Source organism: Ursus maritimus, unplaced genomic scaffold (genome assembly GCF_017311325.1).
Source record: "Ursus maritimus isolate PB19 unplaced genomic scaffold, ASM1731132v1 scaffold_7, whole genome shotgun sequence".
Taxonomy (NCBI): Eukaryota; Metazoa; Chordata; class Mammalia; order Carnivora; family Ursidae; genus Ursus; species Ursus maritimus.
In genome coordinates, this window is record NW_024426885.1 from 16,303,339 (window position 1) to 16,325,834 (window position 22,496).

The 22,496-nt window shown below is 38.8% G+C and overlaps 1 protein-coding gene across 1 annotated transcript in view; it reads right to left on the bottom strand.

The window, feature by feature from the left end:
- TDRD1 (tudor domain containing 1) overlaps window positions 1-12,137 on the bottom strand; it is a 37,341-nt gene extending 25,204 nt beyond the window's left edge. The window contains exons 1-5 of the mRNA XM_040624319.1: window positions 12,096-12,137; window positions 11,199-11,529; window positions 8,630-8,688; window positions 2,296-2,440; window positions 728-833 (exon numbers count right to left, since the gene is read on the bottom strand). Of these exons, the coding sequence (XP_040480253.1) occupies window positions 728-833; window positions 2,296-2,440; window positions 8,630-8,688; window positions 11,199-11,529; window positions 12,096-12,137 (683 nt within the window). The remainder of the gene's footprint in view (window positions 1-727; window positions 834-2,295; window positions 2,441-8,629; window positions 8,689-11,198; window positions 11,530-12,095) is intronic.
- Window positions 12,138-22,496: the final 10,359 nt, after the last annotated feature.

Here is a 22,496-nt window from a genome sequence, read left to right on the forward strand (position 1 = left end):
GCCTCCTCCAAAGCCACCTAATTAAAGGGACAGAGACAGCCACGATCTCCAAGCCCCAGCTTCCTTATCTACAAAATGGAGATAATCTGTACATAACCTCAATAGTTTTGAGGACTGAATGAGGTTATAGATGTGAAACTTCTCTGTAAACTGGTAAACGCCATGCCAGTAAGATTTTCGTATTTTAAAATCACCATTCAAGAGGCACTGTGAGAGTTCTACCTTACCAAAATTCAGGAAAGAACACATGATTAAAAGGCATTCTAAAGCTCTACTTACTACAGACTCAAACTTTAAGTTCTAACTCTGAATATGTACTGATAAAATTATATTTATGAAAACTCAGTCCTAAATTTGTAAGCTCTTCATTTCAGATTTGCATCCTTTATGTTACAGATCAGTAAATGAAAGTAACGACTTCTACATAGTTACGGCCTGCTTACCTCATTTGATCCTTACACTATCAAAAAAGAAAAACAACTTTTAAATATTCCCTAATGAACAAAAAAACTTTTACTTACTTTTTTTTAAAGGTTTTATTTATTTGACAGAGAGACAGCCAGTGAGAGAGGGAACACAAGCAGGGGGAGTGGGAGAGGAAGAAGCAGGCTCCCAGCAGAGCAGGGAGCCCAATGCGGGGCTCGATTCCAGGACCCTGGAATCAGGCCCTGGGCCGAAGGCAGACGCTTAACGACTGAGCCACCCAGGCGCCCCAAGTTTTACTTACTTTTGTTGAACAGGTTTGCACACAATGCTGTGTGCTGACCAGTCCCTTCGCTGGCAGGCTATGGAACAATAGTACGTCTGCTTGCACTGTGAACACCTCAGCGATCCTGCAGAACACAGCCCGTAACATCACCAGTGTTTTATTCCAAGTATTTGTTGCTGAGAGCAAGACATTTTCAAAGACCAGACATATCAATCACCATTCTATTAATCACATCGAGAAGATTACTTGAAGAGGATTATGCTGTTTATGATTAGGCGTCAAGATTAAACTTTTAACGTTCTCTCAAATTGCAAATAGGAATGCAAAGATGAAAATGAAAGGGAGGACAGACTGAAAACGTTACTGACTTTCCTAAAGCAGAGCCCAGAACACATTATAAAAGGAACAATCAAAGAAAATAGAAAATGTGTGGTAGTGCAAGCAGACTCTGACGTGGCTTATTACCTTGTGCCATTAAAAAAAAAATACAAGACAAAAAACCAATGAAGAGAATCAAACCCAGAAAAACCTAAGAAGTTTTTTAAATAAAGTATCAAAAAATCCTATGAATATAGAGGCAGAAAAAAAAACACATAAAGAAGCAACAACAAAAACTAGGCTGGCCTTGAATGCTTCTACTGAAAACTAGAAAAGAATTTAAAAAACTAAATATCTAAACAGCCAGTAAGCACAAGAAATACTGCTCAAGATCATTCACTGATCATGAGGCAAATGCAAGCTAAAACCACAATGAGATACCAGTACACACCCACGAGAAGTGCTAAAGTTGAAAAGACCAGCAACACCAAATGACAGAGATGTGGAGCTTGCAGAACTCATTATCACTGGGAACGTAAAATGGGACTACTTGGGAAAATGGCTTGGCTGTTTCCTCTGAAGTTAATCGTATACCTGTCCTTTGACTCTGCAATTACTCTCCTAGGCATGTACCCAAGAGAAATGAAAACCTATATCCACACAAGGACTTGTGCAAAAATGTGTAGAGAGCTCTATGCATTATAACCGAAAGCTAAACACAAGCAAAAATGTTCAACCGGATTAACTGTGATATAATCAAACCACTACTCAGCAAAAACAGTGTACACAGAACATGTATTAATACCAAAAATATTATTCTAAATGAAAAAAAGCTTTACACAAAAGAGTCAATACTGTAAGAGTCCATTTATACGAATTTCTAAAACTGGCAAAATTAATATATGGTGGAAAAAAACCCATCATGGATACCTCTAGCAGCTACAGAGACTGGAAAGGGCTAGGAGGGGACTTTCTAAGAAGATGGAAATATTCTCTATCTTGGTAGGTGTGTGAGTTTGTACATGCCAATGCATGTAAATTTTAACACAAACAAAACTATAGGAAATAATAACCAAGGAGCAGCAAGAATGGAAAGGTATGGATGAACAAGACCTGTAGGATGCTGGTAGCTGCTGAAGCGGAGAGATGGGTATATAGTACAGATATACTATTCTGTTCATACTTAATATGTTTTAAACTTTCCTTAATAAAAATATTTTTCGAATGCACGAAAAAATAATTCAGACATGTTAGGGAAATATGCTTACCAAACAGGCCACAGCGATGGCAAGTTGTTGACCGAAAAGGAGATCCTAAGGAGTTGAAGAGTGCTGAATTATTTATGGACAAGGAATTCTCAACCAACTTGTGTATTTTTTTTGACTTTGCAGGAAGCACGTTATTGCTAGGCTTCTATTAAGAAAAAAAAATAGCAATATTAAAACTTGGTAATATATTTTTTTTAAATACTGTACTTGGGATTTCCTCTTCTGGACAGATAAAACAGATGTACCTTTCCCTATTCCTCCCATTACGTGCTTCTAAAAAACCCTGGACTTACACACAAACAAACGTAAGCTGACTTTCAAAAAAGGCAGCAGACAGGCTAGGAAACTTGGGAGCCAGAGAAGAATAAGATAATGAGTTTCTTTAGTTTTCTTTTTGCCTCACATATCCCAGACACAGTGCTGGAGAAGACAGCAACCCAAAATGTCAAACAGTACAATAAAAGCCCCAACAGAAAGTCTGCTCTCTTTAGCCAAAAGACCAGGAAACGGGCAGCCCAGCAATACAGAAAACTTGAATCAGTAACTGTTCTACCCTAGACAAACACCACAGAAAAAACTGTGGCCCTGTTCTAGAGTAGGAAGCTGGCACTTCATCCCTGAGAGTCTTCCCATAAAGGCCATGTGGGGAATCTGGACTTCTACTCAGCAGGTATGAGTGTTCCCCCTACCTCGACCACCACTATTGGGGTGGTGGAAGAGGAGGCCCAGTGGACAATCATGACTTTTCACCACCATTCAAAAGTAATGAGTGTCTCCCAACTCTCCCCCTCTAATTCTCCTCCCAGCCCACCTACTCTCTCCTCACTCCATCCCACTCCCATCTCAGTAAAGATAGACTCATCACTCCCAGCCAAGGAGGAGGTATTACATGAGGCCTACCTGGAAGCTGAACTCCCACCCTCACCCCAATGCAAGGAAGAGCACCCTCTTGAGTGCCAACTGAGGCTGAGTGGGGAACCTGGACATATACCCCCACCTGGCAGCACTCACCTTCCTCTGATGCAAGGTCAGAGAAAGCTAGCTAAAAACAAAGTTTAAATAAGATATAGAATTTCATTAACATAATACTTCAAATATGCCCGTTTCAATAGAAAATAACTTTCATACTAAGAAAAAGGAAAATCATGACTGAATGAAAAAAAAGATGTCAACCTCAAGACAAGAGAGAAGTTCATTTGACAAACATTTTAAAGCAGCTATCAGTACTTCAATAAGCAATTATGAGCACAGTTGAAACAAATGAAAAGTCTCAGCAAAGAAATAGAAAATATAAAGAACCAAATGGAATTTTTACAATTGGAAAGTAAAAAAACAAACAAACATAAACACAATTAGGGATGCCATGGCGGAATGGAGAGAACAGAGGAAAGGATCAGTAAACTTGGAAGACTGAACAACAGAAATTGACTAATCTAGCAAGACAAAAAACAAAGTAGAGAAAAAACTAAATTAACAGAGCCTCAGAGAGCTATGGGACTAAAACAAAATATTTAACATTCATGTCTTCGGAGTCCCAGGAGAGGAAAAACAAGGCAAGGTGAAGAAGTTCCCAAATAAAAAAAATGCCCCAGACTTGGCAAAAGATATATATCTACAAATTCAAGCTGAGCAAGTCCCAGACCAAATCAAAGAAATCCACACCAAGACACATGGAGTCAAACTTCTTCAAGCTAACGATTAAAAAGCTTAAAAGCAGAGAGTAGGAAAGGACATCTTATCTGTACGGGGGAAAAGTAACTCAGAAGAGAATAGATTTCTCAACAGATACTGTGGAGAGCAGAAGGAAGTAATACAACATATTTCAAATGCTGAAAGAAAAGAACAGCTGAGAAACTTATCCAGGAAAAGTATCCTGCAGGAATGAAGAAGAAATCAAGACATTCTCGAATGAAAGAAAACTAAGAATTTGTCACCAGCAGACCTATCCTAAAAGAATAGCTAAAGGAAGTTCTCTAAACATAAAGGATATAATAAAGGAATTCTGGAACAAAAGGAAAGGAAGAACACATTAAGCAAAAATACAACACCAAAATACAATAGACTTATAGAATAGAAAAAAAATTGGGAAGCAAAATGAAACTGAAAAGAGAAACAGACAATATATAATTATGGTTAGAGACTTTAATATCCCTCTCTCAACAACAGGACTACATAGAAAATCAGCAAGAATACAGAAAAACTCAAGATCACCATCAACAAACGGATTCTGTTAGACATTTATCGAATATTCTACCCAATCACAGAATGGATGTTCAAGTGCTAACAGAACATATACTAAGACCACACACTGGGCCAAAAAACAAAGCTCAACAAATTTAAAAGAATTTAAATCATATAGAGGATGTTTTTCAACCACAGTGGATTCAAACTAGAAATAACAGAGTAACAATCTCCAAACATTTGAAAACAATTTACTTCCAAACTCATGAGTCAAAGAGGAAGTCTCACAGGAAATTAAAAAAAAAAAAAACTAAAAGAAAATAAAAATATAACAAATCAAAATTTGTAGGACACAGTTAAAGCACTGCCAAGAGGTAAATTTATAGCACTAAGTTCACATGTTAGAAAACAGGGTAAGTCTCAAATCAATAATCTAAATTCCCCTTTAAGAACCTAAAAAATAAGGAAAAAACATGCCCAAAGCAAACAGAAGCAAGGAAACAATAAAGATAAAGGGAGAAATCAATGAAATTAAAAATAAAAACTTGGAGGAAATAAATAATCAATGAAACAAAGACCTGGCTCTTTGATAAGATCAAGAAAGGGGCACCTGGGTGGCTCAGTTGGGTAAGTGTCAGACTTCAGCTCAGGTCATGATATCAGAGTCCTGGAATCAAGCCCCAAGTCAGGCTCCCTGCATAGCAGGGAGACGGCTTCTTCATCTACCTCCCCCCAAACAGCTCATGCGCACACACTCTCTCTCTTGAATAAATAAAGTCTTTAAAAAAATAAAGGAAGAAAGAAAAGATCAGCAAGACTGAAAAATAAAGACAGAAATTACCAATATCAGAAATGAAACAATGTATACCTTACTACAGACCCTGAAGACATAAAAATGATAATGGAATACTTTGAACAACTCTACATATAACAGATTTCATGATGTAGACAAAATGGACAAATTCCTCAAAAATCACAAATTATCACAATATGAAATAGAATGTGAATAGTCCTATAAATATTAAAGAAATTTAATAAACTTAAAACTCTTAAAAAAGAAATCTTCACACTTATATGGTTTTCACTGGAGAACACTACCAAATGTTTAAAGAATTAACATAAATCCTATACAACTTCTCTTTCAGAAAGGTAGTATTACCTTGATTCCCCAACCATACAAAGATAATAGAGAAAATTACAAACAGCTCATAGAAACAGATGTCAAAATCCTACTCAAAATGATACCATATAAAATTCATCCATATACAAAATTAACTATACACCATGACAAAGTGGAGTTCATTCCAGGGATGCAAGGCTGGTTAAATATTTTAAAATATCAATATAAGGGCACCTGGGTGGCCAAGTCAGTTATTCAGCTCAGGTCATGATCCCAGGGTCCTGGGATCGAGCACTGCATCAGGCTCCCTGCTCAGTGAAGAGTCTGCTTCTCCTTCTCCCTCTGCCCCCCACCCCCACTTGTGCTCTCTCTCTCTTGCTCTCTAATAAATAAAATCTTTAAAAATAATAAAAAATAAAACATCAATGTAACCCACCATATTAACAGGTTAAAGGATCAATTACCAATGGATGAAGGAAAAGCATTTGAAAAGCTCAACACCTATTCATGATCAAAACTATCAAAAAAGCAGGAACAAAAATTTCACCAAGCTGATAAGGATCATCTACAAAAATCCGATAGCTAATATTACACTTAATAGTGAAAAGACTCAATGCTTTCCACTGAGTTTGGACATAAAATAAGATATCCACTGTCACCACTCTTACTCAACACAGTGCTAGAAGTTCCAGCCACGGGTGCCTGGGTGGCACAGCGGTTAAGCGTCTGCCTTCGGCTCAGGGTGTAATCCCGCTGTTATGGGATCGAGCCCCACATCAGGCTCCTCCGCTAGGAGCCTGCTTCTTCCTCTCCCCCACTACCCCTGCTTGTGTTCCCTTTCTCACTGGCTGTCTCTATCTCTGTCGAATAAATTTAAAAAAATCTAAAAAAAAAAAAAAAAAAAAAAGAAGTTCCAGCCAGTGCAATAAGGCAAAAAAAGGAAATATAAAGTATATATATTGAAAAGAAAACTGTTCCTGTTTGCAGATGATACAATTATCTATGTAGAAAATCCCAAGGAATCTACAAAAAAAATTTTTAGAATAAGTGACTTTAGCAAAGTCACAGGATACAAGAGAAACATGCAAAACTGTATTTATATATATTAACAATGAACATGAAGATATGTGGAAATAAAAAATATAACAGCATTTACACTCACTTAAAAAAATACCTACATATAAATATAACAAACTATGCATAGAACATATAAGCAGAAAACTACAAAGTGAAAGAAATCAAAGAAGATCTAAATAAATGGAGAGAGAGATTATGTTCATGGACTGGAAGACTCAACACACCAAAGAATCTGATAATCCTCAAATTGATATACAAGTTTAAATCAATTACTATCAAATTCTCAGCAAGACTTTATGCAGATATGGACAAGATTATTCTAGGATGTATATTGGAAGGCACAGGAACTATACTAATTAAAACAATTTTGAAAAAAAAAAAGTGGGAGAAATCACTGTACCCAACTTCAAGGCTTATTACATAGCTCCAGTACTGTGTGATACTGGTGGAGGCATAAATAGACAGGTCAGTGGAAAACAGAATAAATAGGCCTAATTTTTGACAAAAGTGCAAAAGCAATTCAGTGGAGGAAATACAGCATTTTTAACAAATGGTGCTGGAGAAATTAGACATCCAAAAAAAAAAAGGGGGGGGAAACCCAAAAAACTTCAAATTACCTCAAAATGGACCACAAATCTAATGTAAAACTAAAACCTTTTAGGAAAAAAACCCCCAAATTTTCTGGATCTGAAGTAGCAAATAATTACTAGACACCAAAAGCATAATCTATAAAAGGAAAAGTGATCAGGACATCATTAAAATTAAAAATTTGTGCTCTGCTAAACACCTGGGTTAAGAGAATGAAAAGACAAGCTACAGCCTGGGAGGAATCATTTGTGAATCATATATCTGACAAAGGACTAGAATGTGGAACATACAGAGAACTTTCAAAACTGAGCAGTAAAAAAATAATAATCATAATCCAAATCAGAAAATGGACAAAAGACATGAATAAACATCTCACCAAAAAGAACATAGAAATGGCAAATATGCACATGAAAAGCTGTTTATCACTAGCCATTAGGGGAACACGAATTAAAACCACTATGAAATGTCACCACATGTCTATGAGACTGGGGACAATAAAAACACCACCAGCACCACATGCTGCTGTGACGGTGCAGATATTCTCAGTGGGAACGTAACAACGGTGTAGCTCTGCTGGAATACACTTTAGTAGCTTCTTAAAAAAACTAAATATGCAATACTCCATGACCCAGAAATTGCACTCCTGGGCATCTGTCCCAGAGCAGAAACAAAAACAAAAAACTTATGTTCACATAAACCCTGCACATAAAGGTTTATAAGAGTTTTAGCTGTGATAGCCCAAACTGGAAACCCTGCAGACGCACTTCAATATGTGAATGTTAAACCACAGATGACTTCTCAGCAATAGAAATAAAACTACTGATACAACAACCCTAGATGAATCTCCAGAGAATTATGCTGAGTGAATATACCCAATCCCAAAAAGTTACGTACTGTAGGATTCCATTTATATAACATCCTTGAAATGACAAAACTTTGGACGCAGATTAGATGTGCAGCCTCCATGGGTCAAGGAGGTGGTAGGGACTTGAGAGAAGAGGATACGACCATAAAAAAGCATTTAAGGGAAAGATGGAAATGTTCTTTATCTTGACAGTATCATGGTCATGTTACACCAAATTCTGCAGCACGTCACAAAGGGAGAAACAGAAACAGCTGCGCAGCACCTGTATTATTTCTGCATGTCAGCTGCAGGGCTGCACTTACAATGGTGTGGCATATACTACAATCACCTAAAAAGAACAGATTTTTTAAAAAAGGTACTAGGATAAAGAAAAGGAAGCTGACCTTCAATAATATCTGAAAATTGAGTATTTCTTCATTAACACAATACAAAATATGTTTAGAATCTTACAAAACACAAAATAGACAAAAAACACAACATAGGAAAAAAAAAAAAACCCTTACACTATTTACTTCTTTGGGTGGTGAATTGTTTCCAACATTTAATGGTGACATTGAGTTTCCTGGAGAGAGAAAATGTAAAAGCCAAATATTACTTTATTCCTGAAAATTTACAATATCATAATTAGATATTCAAATAATAAAGTTATACTATAATAGCCTTAAACTTATACTACAAATAAGCAACACCCTACTTTTCCTAATGAAAAATAAGTATTTGTTTGAAACCTCATTAATTGCAAAATTTTCTTCATTCACTGAGGCAGCAATTCTCAGACTTTTCTGAATCCTGGACTCATTTACACACTTAAGAAATTATTGAGAACCTCAATGAGACTTCATTTGTATGGCCCATGTCTGTCAATGTTTACCAGTATTAGAAATTAAGGGGCGCCTGGCTGGCTCAGTCAGTAGAGCATGTGACTTGATCCCAGGGTCATGAGTTCAAGCCCCACACTGGATATAAAGCTTAAAAAAATGTAGGGGCGCCTGGGTGGCGCATTTGGTTAAGCAGCCAACTCTTGATTTTGGCTGAGGTCATGATCTCAGGGTTCTGAGATTGAGCCCTGTATGGGGCTCTGTGCTGGGTGTGGAGCCTGCTTAAGATTCTCTCTCTCTCCCTCTCCTCCCCCTAAAAACTATTAAAAAGAAATTAAAATTAGAAATTTTAAACTTTTAAAAAATTAAAAACATTTATTTAAAAATAAATGCATTAGGTTGACAATGATTTTTGTTTTTAAAGCAACTACATTTTCCAAAGCAAAAAAAAAAAAAGAAAATTGTGAGAAGAGTAGCACAGTTTTACAATTTTGTAATTGGTTTAACTAATCATAGTTTAATGTTTGGTTCAACTAATGATAGTTGGATTCACATAACTTTTTTTGCATTCAATCACCTGTGTAGCTTTGGTTGAAGCATATGAAGAAAATCTGGCCTCACAGATACGTGGTTGCAAAAAAGCATTTAATGGCCTTCTCAGATAATTATGGGTATTTTGCTTTAACATCATGCCAAAACTCAAGTGGTAGTTTGAGGGGTAGTTGCAATGTGGAATCTAAAACTTTTTCATAATGTGGGGCGCCTGGGTGGCACAGCGGTTAAGCGCCTGCCTTCAGCTCAGGGCGTGATCCTGGCGTTATGGGATCGAGCCCCATATCAGGCTCCTCCGCTATGAGCCTGCTTCTTCCTCTCCCACTCCCCCTGCTTGTGTTCCCTCTCTCGCTGGCTGTCTCTATTTCTGTCGAATAAATAAAATCTTTAAAAAAAAAAAAAAACTTTTTCATAATGTGACATTGGAATCCACTGATCTTGCACTTTGAATGGATTTTTACCCATGCATAACTATGCAACATCACAACATGGTCATTTGGATAAGACTGAGAAACACTGAATTATGCAGATCTTCCAAATGCGGGCAGATTTCATTATACAGTATTTTAAAAATCATGTGTGTTAGTTAATATCACCACGCATCTCACCAGAAACGTATTAAGAAGCTGTCACACAGAGTGGCAGATATAGATTTCCTGAAATTCTCATTTTTGCTCAAAAGCTTGAATTTTATCATTAGCAACAAAATACTGTCAGGTGTTTTCCTTGAAGTGACAGGCTCACTTTGTTCATTTTTCAGAAAATGAATGCCAGATATCTAAATCTGAATAACCAGAGTTTGTCATTCTTTTCAAGTAAAAACAATGTTCCAAGAAAAAAGTTTCCATACAGCTTACAACTCAATCACACACACGCTTTTCATACTTCCCTATGAAGCAGAAGTTGGGGTAATTCCTATTCTGTTACACAAAATACTAAAAATATCTGTACACAAGTGCCAAGATTTTAATAATTTTTAGTGCTTTGTCAAGGACATCCCTAAGTAAGGCATTTCTCGCTTTGTCTTAACTACAAGTTCACACCAATGAAAAAAACCCAATGACCACTAGCCCAGACAGGTAGGAGCTAATGAGGCATTAATGGTTTACTCACCTTTACTTTTGCACCATCAGTGTAAAGTCAGCACAACAAAAAAGGCAAATGATATTTCAGTATTATTGGGAAAATAGTTTTGACCTCTTGGGAAACCCCAGAGGTCCCAAGGGCCACACACCAGAACATTAAAAGATCACATCTGATATACATTCACCCAGGGCCCAGCCTCCTTCAACACCAGGTTTTTGAGATTAGGACTAAAGGAACAATTTTCAAAAATCTAATGAAACAATTCAATTTCTTACGTATATCTTTGTAAGCATACAATTTGCATAGCATTTTTAAAATATGGCCAATCTGTAAAATGGCAGAGTATGTCGTTTCTACATTCCTAGTACAGTTCTCCCATTGTGGGGGGAAAAACTCATCTGTAGACATTCTCCCCTCCGGAATCCTTTTTGTGATGAATCTAGTCAAAGGAAGCTATTTGGCATTTGGCTTTTCCTTCTAAATCTTTAAATGCAAATGCTATAAAGTAGCCATTTAGTTGTTGTTAATAGCCCCGGGGTTTGTGATTACATACCTGTGATAAGCCAAAAAAAACCTGTCAGAATCAAAAAGTATTAAGCCTGTAGTTTTCACTCACCTGTCGACAACGTCTTCCTGTCTCCTTTGGATCCAACCACCTCTCCACTGATGCGGTTAGGGTTCGAAGATACTGAATTGTCTTCCTGACTAGCCAAATACTGTTTGGTTTGCTCACAAAGCAAAAAATTGTTCTTTTTATTTCCATTCTCTGGGCTTTTCAACCGGAAATTAGGGTGGTTAGCATGTGCTCCAGGACTTCTTAAAGAATCACGTGGTGGAAGCTTGTTTTCATTTTTCTCAAAATTAAATGGCTCTGTCATTTTACAAGTAGATGTCTCCAAATTATTTCTTGACATCATATTATGTGGCAATTTAAAATTCACAGAAGTCTATGGGAAGAAGTGTATTCAAAAGGCAATTTTTAATTACAAAAGTAGAAGCATTGCAGGCCCAGGTGATTTCTTTTTATATAACAAGTAATGCTCATGAATAATTCCAAAGCAGAGGTAACCGTGATATCACAGCCTGGCCTAAAGGCACAAGAAACAGAAAGATTCTCTATGGGTAAGTACAAACTCCCAAGTTCCACACAATTCAACCACAGACAAAAGGCTAACTCAAGAGACATCAAAAGAGTAATCTCAGAGTTCGACACCATTTTTTACTTTAAAAAGCTTTTGAAACAACAGGATTAAAAAAGGACTTTTATGTTTTAAAAAAGAAATATTTCCAACCCAGAGCATGCAACTTAATGGTGAAATACAATAGAGGGTATTGTCTTAATCAGGTCATCACCTACCTTTTTAGCCTCTCAGAATCCTTCTACCAGATCCTACTTCAGACACTAGGATTTTAAATATGCAGAACCCAGCTCACAATGCCCTCTCCCTTCCTCATTGGCCTGGTAAACTCTTTCCTTCCCAGACATGGGAAGACATGGTTTGCCTCAGCTGACCTCTGTTTGGTCTGTTTTTCCCAAATCCTCTGCTTTGATCATCTCCAGCTGAGCTACCATAAATTGTAACTTGTATCTATTGCTTTTTTAAGGACTTAACTGCATGCACCTTTCTCCGAAAATAAGGTACATGTATTGTTACAAAGTGCCTCTGAGAAACCTCTATCCAGACCTTACGCTAGCTTGTTGTTTTCCTATTACTCTTAAAGAATTCTAAGTGTCCTGCCCAAGGGAAGTAATAAAAGTTGACGAACAACTTTTCTTTCTGAGGTTGTGACCTAGAGTTTTGTCTGTAGACCGCAGGTAAAACTGCCTATTGTCCCAAAACTGCTCAGGAAAAAAAAAAAAAGAAAAAAAAAAAAGCCCCAGAGTGTTAAACTGGTATGAGTAGTATCTAAATGTGTTTAACATTGTTTTGAACGAAGATAAATAGCAGAAACATCCTGTTGTCCTAAAATTTCCATCTCATTTCTTGCTTTAAATTAGGCCTAGCCTAATCCATGACAATACGGAAAAGATAATGAGAAAGAAAGAAAGAAAGAAAGAAAGACAGACAGACAGACACAGGCACACTCAAAGAGAGGAACTCTCAATGGGCCAGATCCTGGGAAGATCCCTAACTGAAGGCCTGCAGATGGGCAGTTCCTGCGGGAGATCCTGCAGTGGCCAGGGAAAGCACACGTGTGGCAATAAGCACACCCACACCAAAGGATCAGATCAACTGAGAATGAGAATGTTGGGCACAGTAAGAAAGACTGTGAAGCTACAAAAGGAAAGTAACTTCCAGTGGGGTTAGGAATACTGAGTAACTCCAGACTCTATGCAAGAAATACAAAGAAAACACATTAAAATTTTAGGGTAACTACCAGAAGAACAAAAACAATGCATAATTTTAAAATTACAGAAGCAAAAAAATCTCAGTCTAACAGAAAAAAAAATTCAAGCATGGTCAATGGAAAACATCAAACAAGATGACAGAACCAAACCCAAGTAATTCAATTGTCAATGATTTAGTCTCAATTAAAAAAGACTTAGGGAGAAAAACATCCAGCTAGATGTTATGCACAAGAGGCACACATAAAACAAAATTATATGGCAAGTTTGGAAATAATAGAGCTAAAACATGTGCCATGCAAATAACCAAAAAGATGGAATATTAATAGCCAATAAAAGAACTTAATTGGGACAAAGATTTTTTTACATGAATGAAAGAAACACTGGAGGAGAGAGAGCAGCCAAGAATCAGTGAATCAAAAGTCCCTATATCTATAAAAAAACTGATTCGAGGAGGAGAAGTTCAGGCCACAATAAGAACACATCTGCCTTACACACTTGTCAACAGAAAATAAGCGGTGATATTTTCGTACCAAGATAAACTTGATCTAGTAAGGACCAATACAATGAAGAGCATTCATTTTTCCAACACTGGGCATATATTGGACTAGAAAAGGCACCTCAACTAACTCCAAAAACACTAATGCCATGAAAGACACGTATACTTACCACAGTATACAAATCTCCATTTCAAGTTTTGCTTCCCAGAGAACCAGCCTACAACAACCACATGAGCGGGTGAAAGGTTTTGTTTTTTTGCTTTTAAAAGTGGTAAAATACCACAAAGGAAATAATAGCAAACATGACTATATAAAACAAAAAATTACAAAAAAATAGCAAAGAAGTCAGAAAATACAAATTAAGAAGCAAAATTCAATATCAAAAATTTTTTAAAGTGGGATAAATAGTAAAAACATTCAGATACTGTAGCAGACAATGTGACTGACCCCAAAGGCCATCTTCTACCTCTAACTCGCCAGCTTGAGTCAGAGACAGACAATACTGGCCATAATCAATTCTCCTGAGCAGAATTTCTCAGAAAGCTCTGTCCTTTCCTGATGAGCAGGAACAGATTTGGCTGCAGGATCCTTCACCCCTTTCTTCCTGTAACGCAGTCAGGAAGCAATAAGCAAAAAGGAAGAGAGCACATCCTACGGATGGTAGAGCCAAAAAGGCAAAACACCTGATGTCTCTGGAGGTATCCTTGAGTCCCTATACCAGCCCTGATCTGGCTATGCATAGACTCACTGTGGCATCAAATAAACACGAGTTTTCTATTATTTGCAGCCCAATTGATACAGATACCAATAAAATGTGAGCAAAAGGCATGAACAGAATACATAGAAGATGAAGGTTAGTTGATAAACATGATGGGGAAAACGTTCAACTTCATTTGTAATTAAAAAAAAATCAAATTAAATAATTATGCATTATTTTCTGCCCAGCATGGGTGTGATTAAAAAGGACACTCAACTACTGGGCCCCTGGGTGGCGAAGTCGATTAAGCAACAAGCTCTTGATTTCAGCTCAGGTCATGATCTCAGGGTCCTGAGATTGAGCCCTGCACTGGACACTGTGCTCAGTGCTTGAAATTCTCTCTCTTCCCCTTCCTCCTTCCTCCCTCCCCCCACACACTTGCTCACACTAGCTCTCTCTCAAATAAATTGATCTAGGGCTCCTGCTTCTCCCTCTCCCCGCTGTTCATGATCTCTCTCTCAAATCTTTAAAATAAATTAAAAATCTTTGGAAAATAAAATGGACATTCATTATTGCAGGGAATATAAATTAGTATGTTCTTATGGGGAGACAATTTGGATATACATACATACACACACACACCTAGATACACCTGCATGTATGTATGTCTATAGATTTTTTTTTTCTATATGGAGTACGCACACACACAAGAGCACAAGCAGGGGGTGGCAGAGGGAGAGGGAGAAGCAGGCTTCCTGCTGAGCAGGCAGCCGGATGCGGGGGTTGATCCCAGGACCCTGACATCATGACCCGAGCCAAAGGCAGACACTTAACCACTGAGCCATCTAGGTGCCCCAAATAGACATATATTCTTAAGGTATATACGTATTATTTTTATTTTCTTTCAATATTTATTTATTTTAGGGAGAGAGAGTGTGAGCGGGAGGGACAGAGGGAAAGAGAAAATCTCAAGTAGACTCCATGCTGAGCAGGGAGTTTGACATGGGGCTCAATCTCACAACCTGAGCTGCAACCAAGAGTCAGACACTTAACTTACTGTGCCACCCAGGCACCCAGGTATACATGTATTCTTAACGTTCTAGCCATTCGTCTGTTAACTCTACACCTAGAAATCATCCCACTAAAATAATCCTAAACACTGGGGTGCCTGTGTGACTCAGTCGGGTAAGTATCCAATTCTTGATTTCAGCTCAGGTCATGAGCTCAGGGTTGTGAGATCAAGCCATATGTCAGCTGCATGCTGAGCATGAAACTTAAGATTCTCTCTCTCCCTCTCTGTCCCTCTGCCCCTCCGCCTGCTGCTTCTCTCTCTCAAAATAATAATAATAATCTTGAACACCAAAAAATCCTATTTAAAATAACGGAAAAAAATTGGAGGAAAAACTTAACTGTGATATCTCTACTAGATAGAACATTAACACGACCATGTAGAATCCTAATTCTCAAAAACATTGTAAAATGTGTAAGGACAGCAAATGAAAAATCAGAAACTGTATATTCAGTATAATAACTGCAAAAAAAAAAAAAGCAAGATCAATGAAATACACTGAATTTTAGGTAACAATGAGTGTTATGGGATAAGTAGGTTGATAAAAGGAATCTTTAAATTTTACAGTTTTTTTCATTTTCAAATTATGCGGGTTTTTTTTTTAAGATTTTATTTGCGGAGTGAGAGCGCGCACGCACATGCACACAAGCAGGGGGGAGTGGCAGAGGGAGAAGCAGGCTCCCCACTGAGCAGGGAGCCCTATGCAATGCAAAGCTTGATCCCAGGACCCTCGGATCATGACCTGAGCCGAAGGCAGATGCTTAACTGACTGAGCCACTCGGGTGCCCCTGAAATTATGTTTAAAAATGAATTACTTTCATAGAAAAAAGTATTTTAAAGATAAAAATACTAATATTGCATTTAAATTAAGCCTATTTTTCCTCAAGTGTGGTTAATTATAAACCAAGTAAAGGATCAAGTAATATTTAAACCACTAAGCTAGGGTATAGTCCTCAAAACACCAGTGGGACCCTTAATACACAACAGGTAACTCCTGAAATAGCCTTTCCTTTGTCCTTATTTAGTAAGGCTGACAGTGAATCCACAATCAGCTCCTTTCTATCCTGTAGCACAGTTAGCTATAGATAGTTATGTCTCTATTCTAGATTATTTTAAGTAACTTGAGCGCAGGAACCAGGTCTTATTAGAAACATTAAGAAAAAACCCTGATTTCCCATAGCACCTACCATGATGTTTTGTACAATGAGGCATTCAAAAGATATTTGTTTGACAAAACTATTTAAAATGCACTATTGCAGTGTTTTCCTGACAACCTGGAGAGTGAAAATGAAATTCACTGTCTAAAATTACATGCGGCAGTCTTAAATGGAGAATTACATCATGTTATGAGGTTTTCTGAAATTTAATAGAACTTCAAGTCTTACACCCACTCTTCCAAAGTCCAAAAATTAAATAAATTTGACTTCAGGAAAAACAGCACCATCAGTTTTAGACCCAATGTAGAAGTTTAAGCAGCAAATAAAAAAGATTTAAGCTTAAAAGGAGCTCCACCTAGAGTGGAATTTGTAGGTTAGAAAGACACCTCACTTGCCTCACCCTATTCAGGAATTTTCATTACAACGCCCAGGGCAAACAGACATGTAGACCTGTTCTATAACTAGAAGCTTCTCACTTCCTTTAATTTTGGACAGCCAACTGTATCTTCTTTATAAAATGGTTCACTTCCCAACTGACTCCTGTTTTTGCCCTGTAACCATAACCATTCAAATATCTGAGATGTCTATCACACCCACTTTCCTCCAGGTCCTTCACCAGCTGATGTAACACCTTCACAAGTCTGGACTTTCTCTAGTTCATCAGAAACCCTCACATAGACATCCTCCTCCTAACTGAGCACAGGACTGCAGATTGGAGCCAACGGCCGGTCAGCAGAACCATCATCCTATTACCCCTTACTTTGAACACTACTTCCACTTAACGCACCAGCTTTTGGAGTCGCCGCCAGGACTACTCTGAGTACACATAAAACTCTCAGTTACCTAACATCATTTGGAACTTAATTTTTTTTAAATGTGTTTACCATATAAAAATTGCCTTTTAATTTACAGTCCTATGAATTCTAACACATGTATTTCAACGTTAAAAAACAACTTAAGAAATTGCAATTATCCTTACTTGGCTTCGTCCTGTGTCAACCACTGGGCATATCTGAATCTGGGGTGGGCAGACACTATTCCATAATGCTGACCTTCCCAACCTCGGGCTGCTGACTTCAGGTATACAGGTACAGGTGTGTTACAGACATCACTGCAAGGGTCATGATATTTCATGGGCTAATCTTACCCAGTTTTAAAACAGCAGTTTCCCCTATAAACAATCTACTATTTTTTACATGCTACTGATGAATAAAAATGTATTTATAATCATCCCCAAATCCACAGTAGTTATATATCCCAACACAAGAGGTTAATTAGGAGGCTCCCCAAATTTATGTTAAAGGGATCACTGATGTAATAAAAGACCAATGGCATGGAAGTAACTGCAATAGTTCTACACGCAAAAATAAGGCCTTGGCTTTGTATTGTCCTTTTGTTCTGTGCTTCATGATTTGACACAAATAAAACGTGAAGCTCCCTAAGGGGCAAACCCTTTCTTGTACTCCCTTAGAATCCTGTTCCCCTTCCTCCATCTGGCCAAGAGCATCCCAGGATACACCTGCAACCACTGACTGTAAGCCCTCTCCTTCCTTCCCAGAAGACTAGAAGCTAAAGTTAATTCTTACCACAATGAGTTAATTCCTTTAATACCAAAAGTACTTGCAACAGATATATAGCTATAATTTTCTTTTTCTTCTCTAATGTTTGCTTTTGTTTTCGTGGTAACCACACGTATTCAGAGAGAATGGCTACTCAAAGGAAACATTCAGGGATTTTTTTTTGGGGGGGGTGTTCTTTTTTTTAGATTTAATTTTTTAAATTCAATTAATTAACATACAGTGTATTAGTTTCAGAGGCAGAGTTCAGTGATTCAGTAAATTCAATTAATTAACAGTGTATTATTAGTTTCAGAGGTAGAGTTCAATCACTTTAATCAGTGATTCAGTTGTATATAACACCCAGTGCTCATTATATCATATGCCCTCCTTAATGCCCATCACCCAGTTACCCTATCCCCCTAACCCCCTCCTCTCCAGGAACCCCTCAGTTTGTTTTGTCTCCCTCTCTGATTTCGTACTATTTTTCCCTCCCTTCCCCTATGTTCCTGTTTTGTTTAATTCCACATGAGTGAAATCATATAATTGTCTTTCTCTGCTTGACTTATTTCGATAACATAATACCCTCTAGTTCCATCCACATCATTGCAAATGGCAAGATTTTTTGATGGCTAATATTCCATTGTGTACATATACATCGTCTATATCCATTCACCTGTCGATGCACATCTGGACTCTTTCCATAGTTTGGCTATTGTGGACACTGCTGTTAACTAAAGAGATAAAGCATCTGTACTCTGAAAACTATAGAACATTCATGAAAGAAACTGAGAAAGACACAAAGAAATGGAAAAATGTTCTATGCTCATGGATTGGCAGAACAAATATTGTTAAAATGTCTATGTTACCCAGAGCAATCTATACATTCATTGCAATCCCTATCAAAATACCATCAACAGTTTTCACAGAGCTGGAACAAATAATCCTAAAATTTGTATGCAACCAGGAAAGACCCCAAATAGCCAAAGGAATGTTAAAAAAGAAAACCGGGGGCACCTGGGTGGCTCAGTCCTTAAGCGTCTGCCTTCGGCTCAGGGCATGATCCTGGTGTTCAGGGATCGAGCCCCACATCAGGCTGGGAGCCTGCTTCTTCCTCTCCCACTCCCCCTGCTTGTGTTCCCTCTCTCACTGGCTGTCTCTATCTCTGTCAAATGAATAAATAAAATCTTAAAAAAAAAAAAAAAAAAAACAGAAGCTGAAGGCATCACAATCCCAGACTTCAAGCTCTATTATAAAGCTTTAATCATCAAGACAGTATGGTAGTGGCACAAAAAGAGACACATAGATCAATGGAACAGAAGAGAAAACCCAGAAATGGACCCTCAACTCTATGGTCAACTTATCTTTGACAAAGCAGGAAAGGATATCCAATGGAAAAAAAGACACCCTCTTCAGCAAAAGGTGTTGGGAAAACTGGACAGCCACATGGAGAATGAAACTGGACCATTTTCTTACACCATACACAAAAATAAACTGAAAATGGATGAAAGACCTAAATGTGAGACAGGAATCTATCAAAATCCTAGAGGAGAACACAGGCAGCAACCTCTTTGAGCTTGGCTGCAGCAACTTCTTACTAGACGTGTCTCCAAAGGCAAGGGAAACAAAAGCAAAAATGAACTATTCGGACTTCATCAAGATAAAAAGCTTTTGCACAGCAAAGGCAACAGTTGACAAAACCAAAAGGCAACCGACAGAATGGGAGATGATTTTTGCAAATGTTTTATCAGCTAAGGGGCTAGTACCCAAAATCTATAAAGAACTTACCAAACTCAACACCCAAGGAAACATTCAGTTTTAAAGCTATGGAACTCAACAGTTCAGCAGAACGTGAGTTTTTAAGTGGGTCAGACCCAAATCTGAGCAGAGCCTCATCTTCCTCATTTAGCTCTGCTATCTCAGGCAAAATCACTTCATCTTTCTTGGATTCAGTTTCTGTAAAATGTAGCCAATCTTAGTAACTTCCTCATAACTCTTAACTGTGATGATTAAATTGAAGAATGTATGTAAACTACTTAGCACAGTGACTGGTGCTTACTAAGTTCTTCAGAGGCAGCCATTATTTTAAACCTTACTTTTTATACCACAGAGAATTTCTGCCATTCATGTGTAACTACTTTGCACACTGAAATAACTGAGGATTAAAGTATTATTTCCTTTATTTATCCAGATAATTAAGGGAGACCGGAGCAGGTGAAATAACTTGCCAAACCCCCCAGGGGGAGTGCCCTTACACAGCTGAGCTGAAAATCCAGGTTCGATTCCTAGGCCATGCCACTTCCCATTCAATACCCCGAGGGTTCAACAAGGAAACTAGAAGCTTCTCGTACTCCAGAGGCCAATAGGGCCAGTGTATTTATAGCAGGGACCGAAGTGCCAAGAAATGCGATTGGCACACGGCCGACACGCTACAAACACATGCAAAGTGAACCAGTGCGGGTTTACCCGTACCTAGCCAAAGCCGTGGTGCGTCTACCTTTCCCACAGAAGGCAGCAAATTTCGGGAAAATCTATTAAGAGTTAGTGTTGTTTGCACCGCAGCTTTGAGTTAAAAGCACTGACTCTACAAACTAGATTCTTTCAGAGACAAGAGCAAAGAGCTCCTCCACCGGGATGCCAGCGGACGTTCACATTTTGGAGAATCATGCCTGGAAGTACTATTTTCCAAACCTAGTACAAGGCCCCCGTCTACCCAGGGGCTCAATTCTCACTTCTCGTGCCCCTCCCCCACCACAACCTTCAACCCTAGACCTGCCCTTCCCAGCCAAGGCTCCAAGGGCTCCTCCACCCTTCCATCCTCTCTCCACTTCCAGGCCCCTGGTGCCCGCTCAACGCCCGACCTCAACGCCCGACCTCAACGTCCAGCGCCCAACGTCCGGCCCCCAACGACCGAAGCCCTGCAGCCCTCACGCAGTCCCTTCCGCTCCCCCCACGCGCCTGGGAACCCTGACCTGGTAAGAGGCAAAAGGGCCGCTGACCCCGACCCGTCTCTGAAGGCTGGCCGTGGTGGCGTCTGCCCGTGCCGGCAGCCTCGCCACCCAGATGCGCTCCCTGCGCTCACCTCACCTCCAATGGCCAGCGCAGCGCCTGCGCAGTCTGCGCCCACGTGCGCCCTGCGACGCCCACACGCCCTCCGCGTGATGGGGAATCTGTGCTGTGCCCCGGGGGTGGGAGTGGGCGTGGGGGGAGTCGCTGTTCTCCGGCCTTCCTTGCTGGCAAAGTTCCTTTGCTCAGACAACATAGCTCTTCCAGCTGAGTCTAGAAATGTGGCCCTGTGAATCGGAGGGCGAGTTTCGAGCACAAAGACGCAGACCCTGTCTCCCTAATGGTCACTTAGATCGCATTAACCAATGAAAGTCGTGCAAGATTTTTCAAATTAGCCCGCTACCACGGCCTGGAAAGTAAAAACAGGTGATCGCTTTTTCCCTAACTAAGCGCACCTGTTTATATGTTGCTGCCGCTCAAATATTTGTAAAACCTTTCAAACAAATTCAGGAGAAAAATGGTACCCCCATGTATTTATCGCCTAGTTCCAACATTGTCAATTCACGGCCAGTCTTGTCTGTATCCGTTCCCCACACACACTTCTCCCGTTGCTTGGAAGCAAATTCTGACTTGTACCTTTTTTCTTTGTAAAAGATTCTTTTAGAGCAGTTTTAGATAAAAACTGAGAATAAATTGAGAAGATAGTACAGTTTCCCACATTAACCACACCCAATTTCCCCTATTATTCATATTACATTAGTAGGATGCATTAACTACAATTAAGGAACCAATATTGGTACATTATTACTAAAGTCCAGAGTTTATTTAGAATTCCATAGTTCTTACCTATTGTCCCTTCTCTAAGCCAGAATTCCATTCAGCATACCACATTATTACATTTAGTTTTCAGGTCTTCTTAGGCTTTTCTTGGCTGTGGTAGTTTTTCAGACTTTCCCTGTTTTGATGATCTTGATAGCTTCCAGGAGTACTGGTCAGGCATTTTGTAAACTGCCCCACTGTTGGAGTTTGATGTTTTTCTCATAAGACTGGAGTTAAGGATTTTTGGAAGGAAGGCTATACAGGTAAAGTGCCATTTGTATAGCACCATATCAAGCGTACAGTCTGTGAACATGATTCATGATGGCTGATGGTTTCCACCTGTAGGGAGCAAGATGGTGTCACTCATGTCAAGTAGTGACATAATCAGAAAAGTAGCCAAGGATATTCCAGGTAAGACCAGATATCACCAAAACCAGTATAGACTGGGAGTACTAAGGACTAATAACCCGTAAGACCTGGAAGAACTACGAGCTGATAATCACTAGAGCCAAAAGAGGCCTGCAAAGGTGCAAGAATGATTAAACTCCTGTAAAAAGGGAGGATTTCTGCAGCAAACTGCCAGACTCTCTAGACACTGACCCTTCCTTATCTGACCAATTAAAAGGCAACTGCGGTGGAAGGCTGTGCCTGATTGATCTCTGAACATAATAGAGATCCTCCACTTTTGAACATATTAAGCAGTAAGTACCTAGAGCTAGCCTAGACCTGACCAAGTCCTCATCTTAACTGTGCTCACAGACTG